At 45.3% G+C, this 23,280-nt stretch overlaps 1 protein-coding gene across 2 annotated transcripts; it reads left to right on the top strand.

Annotated features, from left to right (window-relative positions):
• Window positions 1-2,253: 2,253 nt before the first annotated feature.
• On the top strand, window positions 2,254-22,653 carry LOC136678722 (nuclear receptor ROR-beta-like). 2 transcript variants are annotated; one of them, XM_066656834.1, is made up of 10 exons: window positions 2,254-2,581; window positions 8,693-8,778; window positions 9,491-9,632; window positions 15,149-15,631; window positions 17,115-17,236; window positions 17,828-17,960; window positions 18,905-19,012; window positions 19,484-19,594; window positions 20,260-20,372; window positions 21,391-22,653. In XM_066656834.1, the coding sequence occupies exons 1-10, from the start codon at window positions 2,575-2,577 to the stop codon at window positions 21,550-21,552; spliced, it is 1,467 nt and encodes a 488-aa protein (XP_066512931.1). In that variant the 5' UTR covers window positions 2,254-2,574; the 3' UTR covers window positions 21,553-22,653. The 2 variants fall into 2 exon arrangements, with proteins under 2 accessions (XP_066512931.1, XP_066512930.1); XM_066656833.1 differs by lacking the exon at window positions 2,254-2,581 and having other exon boundaries at window positions 8,662-8,778.
• The last annotated feature ends 627 nt before the right edge of the window (window positions 22,654-23,280 follow it).

Below are 23,280 nucleotides of genomic sequence, written 5' to 3'. Positions count from 1 at the left end.
TTGAGCATATTGAGAAATCATCTTACGTTAATATATTGTGGGGGGGGTAGTATGTTCACTTAGTATCTCAGAATAATGGGATAGTCATTAATTCATCCATTCATTATCTGTAACCGCTCATAGCTTCAGCACAGATATGTTAATAGGTTTAACCATTTGCTCAGCACGTTTAATTAATTAACCACAGATATAATGTATTTTTACAAAAGGACTAATTCACCTACGGAGACTTTCGAGTCGCCAATCCATCTACCAACGTGTGTTTTTGGACCGTGGGAGGAAACCGGAGCACCTGGAGGAAACCCACGCAGACACAGGGAGAACACACCACACTCCTCACAGACAGTCACCCGGAGGAAACCCACACAGACACAGGGAGAACACACCACACTCCTCACAGACAGTCACCCGGAGGAAACCCACGCAGACACAGGGAGAACACACCACACTCCTCACAGACAGTCACCCGGAGGAAACCCACGCAGACACAGAGAGAACACACCACGCTCCTCACAGACAGTCACCCGGAGGAAACCCACGCAGACACAGGGAGAACACACCACACTCCTCACAGACAGTCACCTGCAGGAAACCCACCCAGACACAGAGAGAACACACCACACTCCTCACAGACAGTCACCTGCAGGAAACCCACACAGACACAGAGAGAACACACCACGCTCCTCACAGTCACCCGGAGGAAACCCACGCAGACACAGAGAGAACACACCACGCTCCTCACAGACAGTCACCCGCAGGAAACCCACACAGACACAGAGAGAACACACCACACTCCTCACAGTCACCCGGAGGAAACCCACGCAGACACAGAGAGAACACACCACACTCCTCACAGACAGTCACCCAGAGGAAACCCACACAGACACAGAGAGAACACACCACGCTCCTCACAGTCACCCGGAGGAAACCCACGCAGACACAGGGAGAACACACCACACTCCTCACAGACAGTGACCTGAAACGGTGACTTGACCTTGACATTTTCTGGAAGTTATCTGGTTCTTTCAGTATTAGACAAAAACAAGGTCACTGCTTCCTTTTATATCTCTGTGTTACAAATGATTATTTATTAATTTTAAGGCGTTTGTATTCCAACCCAATTAATAACCATGTAATAACCGTGTTTAAATTATTTATAAATTTTCATAAGTGTAGTCTTATTTTAAAGTGGTACCCAAAAAAAGGACACTAAGAAAAAAAAAATAAAAACGATGAACTGGGAAGGAATAGAGTGGAGTGAGTAAGAAAACAAAACAAGAGAAAAATGGATATAGAGACAGAAGAAATGGAGAGAGACAGGGGAAAATGCATGGGTAGAGGATGACAAACAGAGTGAAAAAATACGCTGAATTAGAGAGAGGGAGAGAGAGAGAGAGAGAGAGAGAGAGAGTCACATTGTGTACTCCAGCGCTGCTCCAGTAACCTACTTACTGTAATCTTCCTTCTCTCTGTTTCATAACAGACCCCTGCCAGTGAATTGCATCATCAAGCCTACCCACATGCATTCTCTGCTGTTTCCTCGCCATCACAGCCATCTTGGATTTTGATCATGAATAACAAACACACTAAACCACACAAATACACAAGAAAGAATATGTGGTTATTAATGGCTCTTCGTTTCCAAGTCTTAAATCAACACGTTTTCCGAGATGACAAGAAGAGAGTGAGCTTTTCAGGGAGCTATTTTTGTGGCAGGATATTTACATAGTTTTGTTTAAAAACGTCAGAAGGTATCATTTTAAAACAACAGTATATTAAAGGGGCACATTATATCAGACATACTATGCCTTTTAATGAGCTTCCAAAGACAGGCTGGGGTTATCAACTCTATAGATTTTCTTTCTGGAATACCTCCTAAACTGCATGCTTAGATCTGCCTGTCAATATTCTCCTAGATTTGAGACGCCCAGTCAAAACACTGCAATTGATTTCATTGTTGAAGGGTGAAAGAAGGAACAGAATTTAATTCCAATATTTATACCCCAGTTGGTCAACGTCGACTGAACCTTTCCTGTAATATGCATTATGCCCCTCCAAAACGTTCCTGAGTTTCATATGTTGTGATATAACCAGCGTTGATGCCCTAACGCTGACTTGGCAGTTCCACCTTAAGAGGCGGCAGGATGCGCGTCCCCGTGAGGAGTGTGTGTGTGTGTGCGTGTGTGCGTGTAGAGGCTGAGATCATGTGAGAGTCCATGCGCCAGAAAGTAGGTTAGCAGGGTAGACCGAGAGAGAGGCAGTGCTACCAGAGAGTCTGCACTGAATAGCAACATTAGCGCTCAGCTTTAACAAACCCACCGCTCCGAGAAGGGGAAAGCGATTTTAAACAGCGCCGTGTACCAGACAGAGCCTCAAGGGAGAACCCAGACAACTTTCAGGATTTCTCTCCTATTGTTTTCGGTTTCTTTATTATTTTTAAATTTCCGATAATGCTCCCCTTTGGCGTGGAAAGATTATTTTTAGCTAGCGGCGATAAGCTAGCGACTTAGTTCATTTGAACGTTAACTCGCCGCATATTGAGGACATCTGAAAACAGCGAATAAACACGAAACCATGAGAGGTAAGTCTGTGTCCTCTCTGCTGCAGCTTTTCCCAAACATACTTTAAACACAGGCAAATCGGTTTTATGGTTGAAATGTGGGCTTAAATGGTCGTTTTTTGCAGTTTAAACGGGGCGGTCGGCAAGCCCTTGACGGTTTATTCGTTATTTTGTGTTTCTCACGTGCACTGCGCATGCTCAGAGCGCACGCCGCGGCTCTGCTCTTCACAGAGCTCCAGCTTTTCGAAGTGCGCCACACCGAGCTTAATCCTAACCGTCGTTTCAGCAAACGAGCTGAACTTTAACACTTTTCCCTGCACCCTGTCGTCTGTGCTGGTTTAATGGCGATTTAGGCGCGAATAAATGTGTTTCATATGCTGCAAATATTCCACCAGAATGGCAGTAATGCGTTTTGCAATGTACCAGGGATAACGACCTATCGCTACTGTTTACAGAATGTGACAGGTCGGGGAACAGCAGTGGCGCAACTGGGGTGTTATAAGGGTATTATGTAATGGGGGAGTGCAGCTGGTGGTGTAAACGATAGGCGCAATTAATAATAGACTGCATGTGTAAATGTAGACGAGCCAGTGATATGTCTAACTTCCAAAAATAATACTGAAGGAATAGAAACTGCAGGGTACAAAATCTGAATGAGATTCATTCAGTGTTTCTCCTCTCTGTGGTGGTGAAATGGTCGTTCAGCACTTCGGTGAGTCTCTCTCTCTCTCTCTCTTTCTCTCTCGTGTTGGACTGCGTGTTGTTGTTTGCCGATAACAGCATGGCCGGCTGTGTGAGTCTGTTCTACTGACCTAGATCTGTCAGCGGGGGGAGAGCCAAGCAGAGGAGAGGGGAGGGAGCGAGCGGGAGAGAACGAAGGAAAAAGCTAGAGCGGGAGAGAGGGGCGGGGTCTCAGTCAGTTGTGGGCGGGGCCTGTTCAGTGTCGTGCAGCTCCATGCGGTTTGAGCCTCTCGCGCTGCAGCGCCTTCGCCTCAGGCGCGCTCGAGAGCCTCGGTGACTTTTATCCGTCCGTTTGTTTTTAAATGTCAACGACATTTTGTCAGGTAAAGAAAGCCACCCCAATCCGGGGATTGGGTTTTTATGTAGTTTAAGCCTTTGTGTAATGAACGTTACACCTCTGAATATTTTTTTTTTGGCTTCAGTTGTATGAAAATGTCTGGTCACCTCTTGTCACGTCATTTTTTTTTTATTATAATGTGTGTTTAAATATAATGTGTGCTTACTATCACTTAAAAAAAACATGATATTTTAATTTACCAGGGTGCCCAAATCTTTGCCAACATATGTAAAAAAATAGGTTTAAGAGGTCCTTCTTTACATGAGAAAGGAAAAAATAAATATATGTATATGTAGACACACACACACATACGCACACACGTTATAGCCAACTTTCATGAAATATCTGCATCCATTTTAGGGCGTAGTGCATATATAACGTTACACTTTAACTGTGTCTGCTGTAAACTGACTCCAATTACAGGTAATCAAGCACCAGTTATGTCACAGCACTGCTTTAACTTAGTTACATATACAGTATATAGTGTATAGATTATGCAGTGCAGTGAGTATTTAGTCTATTTTTACCTAAGCCTCCACACTACACACTGTATTTGTGCATAAAGAAAGATCTTTGCCTCTCTCTGTGTAAATATGAATGTGCTCAGTTTTACAGCCTCATTTACAGAGCTAGTCAATTGCCCACATATGGTTTATGACACAAAAGACTATGGGGTTGGTTTTGTTTGACCTGTCTTATAAAATAGCTTAGAACTCATTGTCCTTACCTGCGCTTTTCTCTAGGTACTATTTAGCTTCCAATGCAAAGATAATATCCTTTTTTACAGACATTTTTGGACAGTTTTATGGAATTACCCTTCAGCCCACTTAGAACAGCATGTACCTGATGACAGTGGACACAGCAGAAGTATTGTTCACTGCCCTCAAAAGCTACAACAATCAGGAAAGAAGCATCAATATATTGTTGAAAAGTGGCTTCGGAAGGTGAGAACTTAGGAAGGTTCCAGTTTGTGGGGCGGATAAGATACTTAAATCACCCTTTCTTTGTTTTCCACACAGGTCCATTTTTAGTAGAGCTCTGGTTTGGCAGGTACACAATACATAATACAAATTGCAGGATATAATTTGAATACAGTACGACATAATGGTTATTCTTATGAGGGACCTTTTATCCTTCAGGGTCATGAATTTAAATCTGGATCCGTTTCCTTATTGATATTCCGAGGATGGCCTTTGTCCTTTATCATGTTGGGTTCTGTCCTGATAAACTGGCCCCAACGTTTGAGATTTAAAGTTTTCATAAAGAGGAGAACTTGTTTGGTTCTGTTTCCTTTATTAAAAAAAAGATATCTCAAAGTTTGTGTGAAACTTTATCTCATCTTCCTCATGAAACAGCCATTGTTTTCCTTTGTTTTATTGTTGTGATGGGGCAAAGGGGAATGTACATTTAATTATGTTGGGACCAGATATAAATTGGCACATCACAAACAGGAGAATAACAGTGATCCACTTTGAGGGAAAAACAAATCTCTGTAGATGCACAGTGCTAATCATTAACCAATATGAGAAGAGATATTGCACTGTATTGCTGCCGTTGTCAGTAAATGTTTACATGAGAAGAAATGGAAACACAAAATAGAACTCAGTCAGTGTCAGCTTAGTGTTTTATATCAAAGGCTGAAGCTCAGGAAAGTGTAAATTAGGTGATTAAAGAGTTACTACAGTGTATGGCATTAGATTAATAAATAACAAGACAGCTTATGTTTTATCCAAGTGTTACATGCTCAGATTCAATCTGTTAAACTTCACTTGATCGAATTCTCGCATGGTTAATGTGTGTGACTCAGCTACGTGTTGAATGTACACCTCACACGACACACACAAGTGGAAAAATGAATGTAAAATCAGAACGTGTTCCCCTTAAGAGCCATTTAGAATTAGGATATATAAACAAATATTCACACTCTTTATTAGTGTACCGTTCATACTCTGTATATTTACTTCTTGTCACAGTATCGCAGAGTTCTAAAGGTATGAGATAAGTACACAGTTTCACCCCTGCCCCTTGGCACAGTGACCAGGCCTCATTGACACACTGACCGCTTGACTCTCTGAGATAACTGTACACACCTGACCACAGCTGCACCTGCACTCTAAAGCTCGCTGCAGACCCATTACACACACACACACTCACACTCTGCTCTAACATTGAGGCTGTGAGTTCAATAAACGATATGATTGGTGCCTTGCCTGCCATTGATCTTTCCATTGACCTACATAGTGTGCGCTAATCTTCAAGCTTTCCCAACTTCAAGAACAAAGCTGAATACCGATATAACAGCTTTTTCTCACAGAAAAAGGTGGACTTTTATATCTATACATTTAGGGCAAGTTTTAAGGGCCTCGGTTAAACCTTAATGAACACGAGAGTGAACGGGGAGGCCACCTTGCTCCTGTTTTAGGGTTTGCGTTACTTTTCATAACCAAAGAAGATGCAGATTCAAAGGAACGTGTTACCTCATGTTTTATGGCAGTAATTAAAGCTGATTTTACAGCACGTCTGCCATCAGAGTTATCCCAGGTGAGGTACTGATAGGACACCAGGGTTGCACACTGTACCCGAATATGTGTGTGTAGTCTCCAGGGCAAGCACACCTCCAAAACAACATACACTAGATCCTTCCCCTCTTGGTAGTGTGGAAGTATTGGGTTATAGGCCCACTTTGTCCTATTGTGTTACATGGGTAGGTCAGACCATCTGTGCTGTATATTGTGGTAATCTTACTATATTAGGTGTCACAGTTATATCGGGTTTTTTCTTTGAGGGTTGTTTTTTATGGCTGTTGCCATGTAATAGGTCATAAATGTCATATATTTAACCTCATTTTATAGGCCTTTCCTTTCCTCATGTTTATATTCATGAAGGCTCTGTGATTTAATAGCTGCGTGCTCATAAGAACTGATGGGATTTGTGTAGAAGAATAGGTTATTGCTCTTTTATGTTGATGTGAAACCTTAGCAGGGTGTATACGTTGCTATTTTATAGACACGACTTCCTGTACTTGTAGAAGTAGAAGAAGTGCAGCTTTTTTTAATTCCTCTCTGGTTTGTGTAACGTTGCAGTAGGAGTTCAGAAATAGAGAACTAAAAGACCATCTGCGTTTGAGCCTGCGGAGATCAGATAGCTTTCTACAAATAGAGATGGACAGTGTGTGTTGTAACTTATTAAGGTCCTGGATGGTAAACATTAAAAAGATATGTCAACTGTTAAATAAGATTCAGCATTGTTTTCATTGTTATTAATGATTTTGAGTGGTGTATTACACCTGGAAACCATTGTGATCATTCTGTAAAAGTGTCTTCGTGTATGTGCTTTAATATTCATGCCATATCACCCTTTTATATACAGAAATGAAATGTGTCTGCTTTGGTGGCGTTGAGGATGCTCGAGTCATTAGCCCTTGTGTTAAAAACGTCTCCATTTTCTCTCTCTTAAAGCGCACCCACAGTGTCACACATTCGCTCTGTGCGAATAGAGACGAGTTCCACCTTAAGAGATAAAAAAAAAAGATAGGCCTATTCTAATATTGCTCGCTCGCCTGCCTCCCACACACCTCCCACTTCTTCAATGGGGAAAGTGTGTCAGTAGGGCAGTGGGTGCACATGGGCTGACATCCAATAGCGCCTGAGCGACAGCTTGTTCACGCAATCACACGCTCGCTCCCTGTGCATCAGCCAATGAGAGCGAAGGAGCAGGCGGTGGGCGGGACCTGCTGCGTCACAAGCCCAAGCCCGCTGAATGGCTGCGTGTGAGGCATGCAGTCAGACAGCAGTTATATAACTCTAACAAGGGTGGGGGGTGTGGGGGGAGGTAGGGGGAGGCGTGGTGCTTTACAGATTTTTCCACTGCTTGTGTACACAGGCTCAGTCTCTGTTTTTTTTTCTGTCTCTCACAGCCAGGGAATACAAAATGGAGGACGAGTTATTGAATTATTTTTTAAAATCTACATTGTGGTGTTTTCATTCTGCGCACCACATGAAATGCAACAGAAGTGGGCTATTAGGTAATCATGACCAAGCATTATTAACCAGGCCCCTAAGAGCGCTAAATTACTAGCCTCATTAATGCCTCATTTTTTTCCTTCGGAAAAGCAAAGTAATTGTCGCTCTAATTCCCAGTTTTTTTAATGCCTTTTCAAAGCAAATGAATCCAAATAATGCACTGTGTGCCTCATGTGCCTCGTGTCCAGTACACCATATTCTACCTGTTAAATCTAATGCCTTTTAGATATAGGGTGCATACAGAATGTGATTATTATTGTTTATTATATCATTATTTCATTCGTTCAGCCCAACTCAACAAAAGCTGTTACTACAACAAAGGAAGACAAAGCCTCGTGTTGTGTTCCTCATTTCTGAGCAGACTTCGCACTCTCCTGCTGGTTATCTAACAGTCATTTCAGCCCTTCTCCTGGGGGCCAGTGAGGGGTTACAGAGATATGGCACTTCTCCGTTGCGGGGGGAGGGTGTTAGACAGGCCGTAGGGTTATTCGCCTATGGGGCATTAGCTAAGCTATATACACACTTCTTAGCAGAATTGTAATTTTAAGAATTCCTGTTGTTATTAAGCTAAGAACCTGACATTTGCTGCCTCATTCTTTTTTTAATCCCATTTACGTTTCTTCATTGGGTTGTTCTCGGAAAAGGGTGCCCTAGAATGCAGCATTTGTGTTCTGCAGGTTTTTGTTGTGTCTGGACGGGTAACGCTAACGCCAGTGAACCTTTGTCTGAAATATGTTGTCATCCTCCCTCAGAGGAGAGTACATAATAGGTTCCTGCTTCTCTTTTTCATTACTCAACCTCTCACATCTAGAGGGTTGTTTTAGGCGTAATGGCTCTTTGAAGAGAGATGGCTAAATGTGTACTTCATGCTACTCAAAAGACCCATTAGGGAGAAGCCATTAAATTAGTCCATTCAGTACAACCTACATGGCTCGGGCAGCAACATAAAATAGCTAACTAAAACCTTACTTAACTGTCGTTTCTGTGCGAGTTCAATTCTAATGTTCCTCTGTCTCTCTTGTTTATTCACAGCTCAAATAGAGGTGATTCCCTGTAAGATCTGTGGGGACAAGTCCTCTGGGATCCACTATGGTGTCATCACCTGCGAAGGCTGCAAGGTAGAAACCATATCCGTCTAATCTTGTGCTTTTGCCTCCCCCGAGGCAAGTCATTTTCCACTTTTCAAAGTGCAGTCCTTCAGTTTGTGACAGGAACAGAACAGAGGTGTTTTACAAGTAAAGCTGGTAAAGTCCAGGAACTGTGTCGCCCATGTTACTAAATGTATTTGGTAGTTAATTAGCGGTGGGTGCTAAGACAGGTTTTATGCACTGACTGGGAAAGCCTGAGCTGCATTTTCCATGGTTGTATGTAATTATTTTGGGTAAAAACACTGTTGAATATATAGAGATTACTAAGAGACTTCATAATGGATGCAGTGCTGAATAAATTATTCATTCTTACCATTTCCTTTCATTTTATTTTTACTAAATTGAGTTGTGTTTTTATTTTGTGTTTTCTGCTTAGCCATGGGGTATTGTGTTGAATGCCATTTTGATTTGCCAGTTTTAATAGCTGTCATATGAAAAGGTATCACATCAGTAACTGAAGCTGCCATTTGGCCTTTACATTGTGTGAATTCCTTCTAGTAATAAGGACCCAATAGAAATAGTCTTTCTCATGTCTAAACGTTACTGCGAAATTGGAAGAAGTGTTACAACAGCCACATGACACATGTTGTCTGTATGTCATGCTGTTGTCATGCATGCACAGCCTTACGGTGGTTACAGAATCACGGGAACAAGACGACTGAAGTTTTGCATCTTTTTGCAGGGATTTTTTCGCCGCAGCCAGCAAAACAACGCAATGTACTCGTGCTCTCGACAGAGGAACTGCCTGATCGACCGCACAAACCGCAACCGCTGCCAGCACTGCCGCTTGCAGAAGTGCTTGGCCCTGGGAATGAGTCGAGATGGTGAGTTATAGTCTCAGATAAATATATAAATAAATAAATACCCCTCACACACTGGCAGACATGAAAACCACAGAGAATGAAAAGAAATTGCGAGTCCACACCACACCACAGCACAGAAACATCACACGCGCTTCAAAACATCACACACGCTGGGTCTAGGTCAGAGTGTGAAACCACAGCGCTCGGCAGTTATTTATGTGTCAAATGACACACGACAAGGCACAGCCAATATAATATAGATCAGTAGGCGTGTGGTGTGAGCCTAGACTTTAGATTCGTTTTAAGTATTCTTTGGGTGGCAATTTGTTTTTCAGCAAACCAGTGAGTGTCACGCCTTCGTCCTGTCAGTTTGTTGTCCCCGCCATGTGCTTTATTTGCACATGGCTCCGTTTTGTTTATGTTCGAGTCTCCGCCTTTGTTCCGCCTCCTCGTCCGTGTCATGTGTTACCCGTCCTCGTTATCTGTCCAGGTGTGTCTCGTTTGTCTCTGTATTTAAGCCCTATTGTGTCACGTCCTGTTTGTCGTACATTTTGATTCACATTCTCGTTTGTCATGTTTAGTCAGTCGTGTTTTCAAGTCTGTCCGTCTGTCTCCACAGTTTCTCCTTTCTCGTTTGTTTTGTCGTGTTCTCCGTGAGGTCCTGTCGTTTAGTGTTATTCTCCTTTTCGTTATATTCCAGTTCTCTGTCTTGTTGTTTAGCTTAATATGTCTAGGTTCATCTCTGTTTGTCTTGTTGCCGCTGTTTAATTAAAAGAACCCGTGTTTTAGCGAATGCGTCCGCCTTCCTCAATCCGCCCCTCGATCCTGACAGAATGTACGACCACCAGGACGCAGCTAGCACAGACTCTATGTTCGACAGGGCTGCGATGTGGAATAGCCGGCTCCGACAAATGCATGCCACAGTGGCTCAACGCCTTCGGGAGGAATCGATTCATGAGTCAATTCATGAGTCGAGTGATTGCTCCAGCGCGAGTCGTAGGAGCCGGCGGAAGAAGCGTGCTGGAGTTCCCCCCTCGCTGGAGGATTACCCCCTCAGGTCCGGGGAAATTTTTGGGGGGGCGTTAAGGGTAGGGGCTGTTAGCCTCACCTCCGTAACTCCGAGGTCTGAGGCTAACAGGGGCGCACCTCGAGGTGATCTGATGGGTGCGCCTGTGAAACCCCCTAAACCCTTTACAGCTCCAGCGCGAGCCCGGCGAGCAGCACGAACTCCTGTCCTCGAGAGCGCGGCTCCTCCTGCCGCGCCTGTCTTCGTTAACGCGGCTCCTCCTGCCGCGCCTGTCTTCGTTAACGCGGCTCCTCCTGCCGCGCCTGTCTTCGTTAACGCGGCGCCTCCTGCCGCGCCTGTCTTCGTTAACGCGGCGCCTCCTGCCGCGCCTGTCTTAGTTAACGCGGCGCCTCCAGCTGCGCCTGTCCTCGAGAGCGCGGCACCTCCAGCCGCGCCTATCTTCGTGAGCGCGACACGCGCCTCTCCAGTCTTCGTGGACGACGTCGCAGATTCATCTGCCTCCGTGGACGTCGTCGCACGTTCTTCAGTCTTCATGGACGTCGCTGCAGGTTCCCCTGCCTCCGAGGACGACGTCGTTGCAGGCTCCCCTGCCTCCGAGGACGACGTCGTTGCAGGCTCCCCTGCCTCCGAGGACGACGTCGCTGCAGGCTCCCCTGCCTCCGAGGACGACGTCGCTGCAGGCTCCCCTGCCTCCGAGGACGACGTCGCTGCAGGCTCCCCCGCCTCCGAGGACGACGTCGCTGCAGGCTCCCCTGCCTCCGAGGACGACGTCGCTGCAGGCTCCCCTGCCTCCGAGGACGACGTCGCTGCAGGCTCCCCTGCCTCCGAGGACGACGTCGCTGCAGGCTCCCCTGCCTCCGAGGACGACGTCGCTGCAGGTTCCCCTGCCTCCGAGGAGGACGTTGCAGGTTCTCCTGTCTCAGTGATGGCGGCACCCGCCGCTCCAGTGTCCGTGATGGCGGCACCCGCCGCTCCTGTCTCGGTGATGGCGGCACCCGCCGCTCCAGTGTCCGTGATGGCGGCACCCGCCGCTCCAGTGTCCGTGATGGCGGCACCCGCCGCTCCAGTGTCCGTGATGGCGGCACCCGCCGCTCCAGTGTCCGTGATGGCGGCACCCGCCGCTCCAGTGTCCGTGACGGCGGCACCCGCCGCTCCAGTGTCCGTGACGGCGGCACCCGCCGCTCCTGTCCCCGTGACTATGGCGGCTCCCGCCGCTCCTGTCCCCGTGACTATGGCGGCTCCCGCCGCTCCTGTCCCCGTGACTATGGCGGCTCCCGCCGCTCCTGTCCCCGTGACTATGGCGGCTCCCGCCGCTCCTGTCCCCGTGACTATGGCGGCTCCCGCCGCTCCTGTCCCCGTGACTATGGCGGCTCCCGCCGCTCCTGTCCCCGTGACTATGGCGGCACCCGCCGCTCCAGTCCCCGTGATGGCGGCACCCGCCGCTCCAGTCCCCGTGATGGCGGCACCCGCCGCTCCAGTGTCTGTGATGGCGGTACCCGCCGCTCCTGTCCCCGTGACTATGGCGGCTCCCGCCGCTCCTGTCCCCGTGACTATGGCGGCTCCCACCGCTCCTGTCCCCGTGACTATGGCGGCTCCCGCCGCTCCTGTCCCCGTGACTGTGGCTACGGCCTCTCCTGTCCCCGTGACTGTGGCTACGGCCTCTCCTGTCCCCGTGACTGTGGCTACGGCCTCTCCTGTACCCGTGACTGTGGCTACGGCCTCTCCTGTACCCGTGACTGTGGCTACGGCCTCTCCTGTACCCGTGACTGTGGCTACGGCCTCTCCTGTACCCGTGACTGTGGCTACGGCCGCTCCTGTCCCCGTGACTGTGGCTACGGCCTCCCCTGTCCATGTCCGTAGGTCGGCCCGAAGGACTTCAGGGCCGATCCCCAGAACTGTGCCCAGGCTGGTTCCTCAGACTGCCACACAGACATTAGCCAGTCCTGGGCACCCCCCTGTTACTTTGGTTCCATTGTCTGTCCCTGTCCTGGTTCCCGTCTCTGTCCTTGTCCCTGTACCCGTTTCTGCCTTTGTGTCTGTCCCGGTCCCTGTCACTGTGTTTGTGTCTGTCCCCCTGAATGTCTTGGTCCCTGTTCCCCTACCTAGTCCAGTCCAGTTTCCTGTGAGTCCTGTCCAGTTCCCTGTCAGCCCTGTCCAGTCTATGTTTCAACCCCCGGTCCTGTCATCAGTCCCGTCTCCATTCCAGTCCCCTGTTCATGTCCAGTCTTCTGTCCCCAAATGTGTCCAGTCTCCGTATCCGTCCCACGTTCAGTCCCCTGTCTTGTCTCCAGTCCAGTCTCCCGTCAATTCCCATGTGTCCACTCCTGTCCTGTCCAGTCCGTTCTCGTCTCTTGTGGCCCCCCTTTGTCAGTCTCCTGTCATGTCCCATGTCCCGTCTAGTATATTCGGTCCTGTCGTGTCCCCAGCTCCTGTGTCTGTTCCCGTCCTGTCCTGAGTCCTGTCACCCGTTGGTTTGTTGTCCTGTCTTGTTTTCCGTGCCCTCTCCTGTGCCAGCTCCTGGGGGGTTTAGGAGTACGCGCCCAGGAGTTGCGCGTTCTTGGGGGGGGCATCTGTCACGCCTTCGTCCTGTCAGTTTGTTGTCCCCGCCATGTGCTTTATTTGCACATGGCTCCGTTTTGTTTATGTTCGAGTCTCCGCCTTTGTTCCGCCTCCTCGTCCGTGTCATGTGTTACCCGTCCTCGTTATCTGTCCAGGTGTGTCTCGTTTGTCTCTGTATTTAAGCCCTATTGTGTCACGTCCTGTTTGTCGTACATTTTGATTCACATTCTCGTTTGTCATGTTTAGTCAGTCGTGTTTTCAAGTCTGTCCGTCTGTCTCCACAGTTTCTCCTTTCTCGTTTGTTTTGTCGTGTTCTCCGTGAGGTCCTGTCGTTTAGTGTTATTCTCCTTTTCGTTATATTCCAGTTCTCTGTCTTGTTGTTTAGCTTAATATGTCTAGGTTCATCTCTGTTTGTCTTGTTGCCGCTGTTTAATTAAAAGAACCCGTGTTTTAGCGAATGCGTCCGCCTTCCTCAATCCGCCCCTCGATCCTGACAGTGAGCCCCCTCACACCCCCCCCCCAAACACCACCCCCCACCCACCCATTAGGATAACCCTTCTCAAACATGCAAAATGTACTCTTTTTATTTTTCTTCTTCTGTTCTCAACATTTACAAACAAATCATTGGGTTTTAAATGTATACAAATTACACACTGCCATTTATAGTTTAAAATTAAATGTACATTTTGTAAATCACTACGTAAAAGTGAATCTTCACTTATGATTCTTTTCAGATCAAATCAGATCGTATGAATCATTTCTAAATCAGGGCCCAGGATCAGGTTCGTCAAACCCTGGTCTACACAGAGCACTCAGAAATGTAAACCAGGCAAAAGAGTAACACAAAGAACGAGTAGGCACCTTGTGTCGTGTTGAAACTTAAGAAGAGTTACCCTAAGGTGAAATGTGGCACTGAAATGTTTTTGTGATGGTGTATGTTTACTCTTATAGGGTTTCGTTATAACACACAGTCCATGACATGCCCAGAGATGTACCACATATGTAGCTGCTCTTTTGTACTGTCAACTCTTTTAGCTACTGTCGAATTCTACAGGCTAGTTAGTAGCAGATCATGCAGTCCTCCGGTTTGTATTTTTGACCCTGACTTACTACTGCTCAACATTACAGTGACCTGGAGAACTGAGCACTTCTAACAGTGTCTTTCTGAATGACCAGAGTGGGTCATTGTTTTACAGAGATGCACTTTTCATTATGTATGAGCTCTATGAACAATGTTGGGATGAGTGATTGATTTAAAGCAAGAATTTAGCGTCTTTTTTATGATGTAATATTTTGCATCCTATTTACTGGAGGCCCTCAATATGAGATTACGATTGGCTACTGGTTATAAATGGAAAATAACCAGGATTTTGATAAGATTCAACACAGTTTTGGTATTTGCTCTCTGTCTCTGTCTCTCTCTCCCTTTCTCTCTCTCTGTCTCTCTCTGTCTCTCTCTCTCTTTCTCTCTCTGTCTCTCTCTCTGTGTCTCTCTCTCTCTCTCTCTGTGTCTCTCTCTCTCTGTCTCTCTATGTCTCTCTCTCTCTCTCTCTCTCTCTCTCTCTTTCTCTCCATGCCACCTGGCATTTGGCAGGGCATTGTTTACACATACACATGTACTCTCCCAAATTTAGAGATTGTTTACACAGAGGACACACTAGTGTGGTTTAGATTGTTATGCAGTGTGTTGTTGCTCACACACCTAATTTCAAACTTACTTTCATTTCCATTATGAGTCCTGTTATTTTAAAGGACAAGAGAATTATAAGAGACACCTAGTATATAAAGACATGCAGTGCCATTATGTGAGGCACTGAATGGTCCCCCGTGGTTGAGCAGTTTGCTACACATTAGTAAGTAAATGTCTGAGTGAAATAAAAGCCAGGGTGCTTCACGTAGCCTGAATAAACGGCTCAAATGATTTTACACTCACTCTGTATCCTTCTTGCAGCTGTGAAGTTTGGTCGCATGTCTAAGAAGCAGCGGGACAGCCTGTACGCAGAAGTACAGAGGCACCAGCAGCTTTCTCAGGACTGCCTGACCGGCCTGAGCGGGGGTTTAACCCGGGAGCATGAGGATGGAGCCGAGGACAGTGGTCACAGCCGCTCATACAGCAGCGGATGCTCCAGCGCTGCGCTCAGTGATTTGGATGACATCGCCACGCTGCCGGACGGCCTGCTCTTTGACCTGCCGCTTACTCCTGGTGAGGCGGGCGAATACTGCGGCCTGGAGCTGCTAGACACTGGAGTGGGGAGCGTGTCCGGGAGCGCGGGCAGCGGTGGATCGTCGACTCAGAGCTCACCCGAACCCAGCATCCTGGACATCACTGAAGCAGGACGAGTAAAGCACGAGTATCAGCTGCTGCCTGAACCCAACCTCCTCGCACACACACTGTTGGGAGACCTACCAGACGACTGCTCCCTCCTCGATATCGGTGAGTCTTATACCAGTGCGTTTATTTCTATAAGCAGTTATAACATGTCTTCTGCAGTTCCTTCTTGCTTTGTCTAATCACAGCAGTGCCAGCTTTCACTTCCTTTTTATATCATGTATCAAAAGAGTAGATGGCATTTCATACTCTAATCTCAGCTGCAGATGCAATGCTCAAATGTTATTCAAGATTTTTCTCTGAAGATATGCATAGCCACGTGATCCTTGTGTTCTTCAAAGCGTGCAATTTTGTTTCCTGTGGGTCTGTTGTAGTCGTAGCAGCTCTCTTGTAAATACAGCAGTCTGTATCTGAGTTCTGTAATGTAGTTCATTTATTCTACACCACAATTTATGTCATGCATTTGTGATTTTCTGTGAATTATATCTGTTTTCCAAGATCTAGTTTAACACATGAAACTAAGAGAGAATTGTGTCTTTCCAGTGGAAAGGCTGAAAGACTGTTGTTATCCTTAAATAAACACAGAGTTTAATGTTACTCTGCCTCACCGAACTTCCACTGGTGGAAGATGATCAGATATTTGCCAGTTGAGAACTCTCTCTAGGTTGGAATCACCAGCGAAAGTGATAAATAGAACACCAAACAACATGCTGAACTGACATGCCCAAGTTATCAATGAAATGCACTTTATATTCCAATGGGAAACAACGTTCTCATATTTTTTGGCACATCCGATGAGTTTTGAGGAAATCCAGATGAGTTAAACCACACCCAGTGCAAAGTACTTGAAGTTGTAGGACTTTATATAATCTGCACAGATAGTAATCCTTACTAAGGGACCCCTGAGGCTCTAACTGTAAGAGTTTCCTCGCAGTCGGTCTCAGAGCAACTCACCCTCTCCACAACACCAAGTTTTTAGTCTGTAAATGTACTGACCCAGCCCAAATGTACGCTGAGACCAACCTGAACTGACCAAGTCATGAAGCTAGGAGGCTGAAATGAAATTGATCCCCACAGTTCTATCTGAATCTGACCTGAAACAGCTGGAAGAACCTGAAATGTCTGTGAGAGCAGCAGTTAAATTGCCACAGACTCTATATTAACGCTGTCCAAAAAAAAAGGCATCTCAGCAGAAGGCAAAACGATTCTTTTAGGGCACATCTGGAATGAAGTTAAAGTTGTTTAAAGTTAAACCACATATCAGAGTTGATCTTTCTTTAATGTACTGGTCTTAACCTCTCCTTCATTGTTACGGCAGCTTTCTGCACTGAATCAATTCACTGGATTATTTCCTGCACCCATTTTTCCACAAGTGTGACCCTCCGTGCTAAATTCCATCAGCAACACGAGTAGCTGACTCACGCCAGATTAAACGTGGGCGGACAGTGAAAACTCGACTCAAGCTGACACACATTTGAGAAGTGACGTCCAAACCCGACACATTTCATGCTCAACGTCTAGGGTCTTTTATAATTGGTGCATTGAGAATTTTATTAACGGATTCATCTGTTTGTTGTTTCGTGCGTAGAGCGGATCACGCAGAACGTGATGAAGTCTCATGTGGAGACGTGTCAGTACGGCACCGAGGAGCTGAAACGACTCACCTGGAATCTCTACACGCCCGAGGAGACCCGCTCCTTCCAAATAAAGGTACACACCGTAGTTACACAAGCAGCAATTAATCACATGTAACAACAATAACACGTGATGATTAGTCAGACACGGGAAAGACTGAAATACCTTAATATTACCTTGAGCTGTTTTAATGCCTTATTCATTTTAAATCAACGTTCAAACCCTTGTGGTTCTAGGACTGAATCAAACATAGTTTTCTCTCTTTTTTGGTGATTTGCAAAAGATTTCTTGTTTCTAGATTAATATCTAGGCCAAAACAAATGTGGAATATGATTTGTTGTTTCTAGGACAACACACTACAGAGGAATAAACGTATTATATGTCATTTTATAATGGTGTCACTCAGGATTTTAAAAAAGAGGTGTATGAGTGTGTAAAGGAAGACAAACAGGGGCAGATAGAATGGGAATCTAATCGATTGTTGATGCTAGCTTGTGAGCGTATACTAATTATTCATTTATTGATTAGTTTCATTGGTCTGGATCACTAGACACGTGTTATACTCGGTAATGACAGATTGATCTGATTATGGATGTGTTTGCCTGATGTTTTGGAGTGCACATCCTCCATTGATTGTCTGATTAACACACTGATGTTTGCGTGCAGTCCGCTGAGTGGATGTGGCAACAGTGCGCCCTCCACATCACCAACGCCATCCAGTACGTGGTGGAGTTCGCCAAGCGCATCGGCGGCTTCATGGACCTCTGCCAGAACGACCAGATTATCCTCCTCAAAGCAGGTCAGCGCAGATTAAATACACACACAGATTACACAGTACGTCGACCCGATTACACACCTGAGATTAATGTTGTCAGATTAGGAATTAATAATAGCATGTCGCTCAGATTGAGTTGCCACTTTGACGTTGCACTTTTTGGAAACCGGACACGAGCTCCAACGGTTGGTTTTCTGAGAGTTAAATCAACTTTTTAAAAGTTTTAAAGAGATTGACACAACAATTTTACATTATTTTTAACTGTTTAAAGTCGTCAGAACAGTGTATCAAACTTCAGATACATTTACATACTTCATTTATGAAGCTATTATAATAAATATAGCTGTAATGTGCTACTGCTCTAGTCCTGAATGATGTATGATATGTTTCTTGCTGCTGTCCCCCACAAAAAACAATGATATATTAAATTAAACATTTTAAAATACTTTTTTTTTCGTAGGAAAACTCTGTACGACTAGATTCATATGAACAGTTTGTGTCCTCCCCATGTTTCACTGTATTGAACATTGAAGGTTTGTTTGCTAATGTTTGTCCGCTCTTGTCCTTTTTGTCTCCAACTTTCTATCTATTTTTGTTCTCTGTGTTAACCGTTTGAATAATAAAAACTATCTACGATATCGTTTAACGTCTTGATTTGGAAATATTTGAATATTTTTCTAAACACATTTTTAATGCTGAAACTGGACAAATTGCCCCTTGGTTTGTTTTTCATTTATTCACTGATTTTTTTATATTCTTTTTTGAAATTTTATATTTTCTTTATTTCCACGTTTTTTTTTTTTTGCATGGTGGAACATATATTATTCCCCTTCCTCCATCTTTCTGTCTGTCTCGTTTTCTCTCTGTCTCTCTCTCTCTCTCTCTCTCTCTCTTTCTTTCTCTCTCTCTCTCTCCCCCACTGTCCCCCCACTATATTTGTTGCTCTCTCTAAATATCTCCTGGTGTAGGGTGTTTGGAGGTGCTGCTGATCCGCATGTGTCGCGCCTACAACCCCACAAACAACACAATGTTTTTCGATGGCAAATTCGCCAGCCCTCAGCTCTTTAAAGCACTAGGTGAGTGTCTGCCATCTCCCACGAGAACCATGTCTTTGGTATTGTATTAAAACTGGGTAACGCCATTTTTGAAATCCCAGTCCTTTTTAAAGCAGTCGCAGCCCTTTACTTTGTGGACATTTCATGAAAAATTGCCTTAAATTAGGTCTCAATTTAAGAATGCCCTTTTCCTCTTTCTGTAAAGTTATCGATTTTGGGACAGATTTTGATACTGAGGGTTTACTTTGATGTCTTGCATAAAACTCCAGTGTTAATGATGAACTAATCAGCTTTAAATCCTACTTTATCTTTTTTAATCCTCATCTCTGCTGTAAAGTGTAGTGAAAGCTGATTAAAATCTTAACGTAAGGAATCTTCCTTCCAAGAAGTGATCATTCCACTGTAACTGGAACGTGAAGGCGTGACTGTATATACTGTATATTATGGCCCTTGTTAGATTGTTATGTCTTGGTCTTAAATGTGTTTGTGTAGGCTGTGATGACCTGGTGAATGCTGTCTTTGAGCTGGCCAAGAGCCTTTGTCGCTTGCAGCTAAGTGAGGAAGAGATAGCTCTGTTCACTGCTGCCATCTTGCTATCACCCGGTACGTTTCAATAAGAACTGCAACAGTACTCTCTTTCTCTTTCTTTCTCTTTTACTCTCTCTCTCTGTCTCTCTCTCTCACTCTCTGTCTCTCTCTTTTACTCTCTCTCTCTCACTCTGTCTCTCTTGTTTACTCTCTTTCACTCTCTCTCTCTCACTCTCTCTCTCTTTCTCTCTCTCTCTCTCTCTCTTTCACCCTCTCACTCTCTGTCTCTCTTTTACTCTCTCTCACTCACTCTCACTCTCTGTCTCACTCTCTGTCTCTCTCTCTTTTACTGTCTCTTTCACTCTCACTCTCTCTCTCTTTCTCTCTCACTCTCTCTCTCTTTCACTCTCTCACTCTCTGTCTCTCTTTCACTCTCTCTCACTCTCTCTCTCTTTCTCTCTCTCTCTCTTTCACTCTCTCTTTCACTCACTCACTCTCTGTCTCCCTCTCTTTTACTCTCTCTCTCTTTCACTCTCTCCCTCTTTCACTTTCTCCCTCTTTCACTTTCTCCCTCTCTCTGTCTCTTTCTCTCTCTCTCTCTCTCTCTCTCTCTTTCACTCTCTCTCTCTCTTTCTCTCTCTCTCTCTCTCTCTCTCTCTCTCTCTCTCATATATAATATTAAAACGTTCTGCATTATGAAATTGTATTCAGCATGTATCTATTTCTGTAAATGATTTCAGATCGCCCGTGGTTATCAGAGGGTCAGCAGGTGCAGAAGCTTCAGGAGAAGGTTTATCTGGCCTTGCAGCACAGTCTGCACATGTCCGGAGCCAGCCCAGAAAAACTGGACAAGGTGAGATGGACCAGATGACCGTCATAACCAGAGTGTTCACTCTTTTACTGGGTCTGAAAATGTGCCCTGTTCACTACATAGTGCACTATACTGAGGTTCCACTGGTTTGTAGTAGTGTCTGAAAACATAGTGGACATTTTCCAGTGGTCACTAGCTGACACTAGTTGGTATACCCATAATGCACTGCATTGTTTGGTTAAAACCCCACTACCCTACTGAATTCAGTTCCCTATATTAGTGCACACTTAGTGAATAGGGAGCCATTTTGGACACAGCATGTGAATTTATCTGTGGAGCATGTATCTGTAGATCAACAGTGTTAGAAAAGTTTGGAGGGGACTGTACTCTCCAGGAAAGACTCGTTATCTACGTGTTGATTAGTGTCATGGCTCTGAGGCTGATTACCGCACTACACATTGAGCCCAAGTCTCTGATGACACAAGATTCTGTTGATCTCCTGGCTCGGATTATGCTCATTATTATTCTCTTCTACTTGATTCTGTTTCTGAAATAATACAGGGTCTCAGCATCATCTATTGATCCTCTTTCCTCTTTTGACCTGCTTATAACTCCAGATCTCTCCTAAGCAGGTTTTAGACATGTGGGAAATAAGGGGCTGTTGAATGGTCAGGTCCTGTAAAAACTGATGTGGTAAAGAAGCAGACAGTAAATACAGTGATAATTCATTAAGCAAACAAAAGCATTTGGTCCTGGATTTAAACAGATCTATTGAAAAGTGCTCTATACAAAGTCTTTACTTTTGTTTTACGGTTTATAGCTCCCCCTGCTGTGCAAATATAATAGTCGAGTATCTTTAATGAAACAGAGCAAAGGCAGATTAACAGAATTAATAGTAATTAGTCCACTCCAGAGTTTTATTATCACTCTTATATTAACAGCCACGTTAAAGGACTTCCTGTTTGTTAGTTATTGATGATCAGGAAGGTTTTTTATGGCTGCTACAGTATGATAACGCAGGCTGTTTGAATGCTGATCCTTTCATCCCTCACTTTCATAGATGGTGTCTAAGCTGCCACAGATGAAGTCCATCTGCAATCTCCACATTGACAAACTGGAGTTTTTCCGTCTGGTTCACCCCGAGACTGCCTACAGTTTCCCTCCACTCTACAGGGAAGTGTTTGGCAGTGAAATCAACTTCCCTGACTCCACTCACAGTTAGGGGGAGCTAGTGAGGGAGAGAAGGGGAGGGAACCTGATTAATTGATACAGAGAGTGGTGAGAGTATGAAGAAATAGGGAGATAGCGGAGGCTTGAGGTGTAAAGCTTTTTTTTACTCAAAAAAAAAAACGTTTTGTAAAGACATAGGAACCTGACCAGCAGCCCACAGACAATCCAACACCGTATTTCAGTCATGCTTGTGTACAAGAGCACCTCACACACCATGACGGGGGCCAAGACAGCATTACACCTCCCTACACACATCTCCCACCAACTAACAAGCAGCACACTCTCAAAAACATCTCAAGAAATGCATAGATAATCAGTGGAGAGGCACTTTTCCAAGACAAATGGTCTGTTCCTTTTGCAAATATCTTTTTAGACGTGTAAACACTGTCTCTGGCCTCAGGGACACATCGTCTGTAGATATTTGTTCTGTTCCAGGGCCCAGTCGATGAGCACTGCTTCTTAAAGGGTCTTAATATCACTCTAACCTTCAGAGTTTAGCTTTTCTCTAACTTTAACTCTTACCTGTTCAGCGTGAGGCTAAGTATTCTGTGTAGAATGTGTAGCGTCTTATTCAGATATTAACAGCCACAGAAATTATATGAACTCAATTCCGTACCTGGAAACCGAGTCCCTAACCAAAGCCAGTCATGTTATTACTTAATTGTGTAGTTGTATCTCAACTGCTGCACATTTGTGAAGAGTTAGCTCATACCCGCAGTGTGAAGTTGCAAGTTTTAGTGCAATATATATAAATAAAAAAACAGATAACTTCAGTATAAGAATGAGGGAGAGATGCTAATTTACAGGTAAACGTTATAATTATTATATTATTAGTTTTTAGAAGTTCGAAGGGGGGCGACACGGTGACGCAGCTGGTAGTGTCGCAGTCACACAGCTCCAGGGACCTGGAGGTTGTGGGTTCGATTCCCGCTCCGGGTGACTGTCTGTGAGGAGTGTGGTGTGTTCTCCCTGTGTCTGTGTGAGTTTCCTCTGGGTGACTGTCTGTGAGGAGTGTGGTGTGTTCTCTCTGTGTCTGCGTGGGTTTCCTCCGGGTGACTGTCTGTGAGGAGTGTGGTGTGTTCTCCCTGTGTCTGCGTGGGTTTCCTCCGGGTGACTGTCTGTGAGGAGTGTGGTGTGTTCTCTCTGTGTCTGCGTGGGTTTCCTCCGGGTGACTGTCTGTGAGGAGTGTGGTGTGTTCTCTCTGTGTCTGCGTGGGTTTCCTCCAGGTGACTGTCTGTGAGGAGTGTGGTGTGTTCTCTCTGTGTCTGCGTGGGTTTCCTCCGGGTGACTGTCTGTGAGGAGTGTGGTGTGTTCTCTCTGTGTCTGCGTGGGTTTCCTCCGGGTGCTCCGGTTTCCTCCCACAGTCCAAAAACACACGTTGGTAGGTGGATTGGCGACTCAATAGTGTCCGTGAATGTGTGTGTGTGTGTGTGTGTGTGTGTGTGTTACCATGTGAAGGACTGGCGCCCCCTCCAGGGTGTATTCCTGCCTTGCGCCCAATGATTCCAGGTAGGCTACAGACCCACCACGACCCTGAACTGGATAAGAGTTACAGATAATGAGTGAATGAATGAATAAGTTTGAAGGCTTTATTCAAGTCTTTAACAGTGTCATTTTAATGGAATAACCATGTAGTATTTTGCCCAAATCGTGCAGCCCTGTTTATGTGTAAGTTATGACAGTGATATGACAGATAGTCTACGTGATTCTGAAAGGGAGG

This window comes from Hoplias malabaricus, chromosome Y (genome assembly GCF_029633855.1).
Source record: "Hoplias malabaricus isolate fHopMal1 chromosome Y, fHopMal1.hap1, whole genome shotgun sequence".
Taxonomy (NCBI): domain Eukaryota; kingdom Metazoa; phylum Chordata; class Actinopteri; order Characiformes; family Erythrinidae; genus Hoplias; species Hoplias malabaricus.
This window is presented reverse-complemented; position numbering and strand designations above follow the sequence as displayed.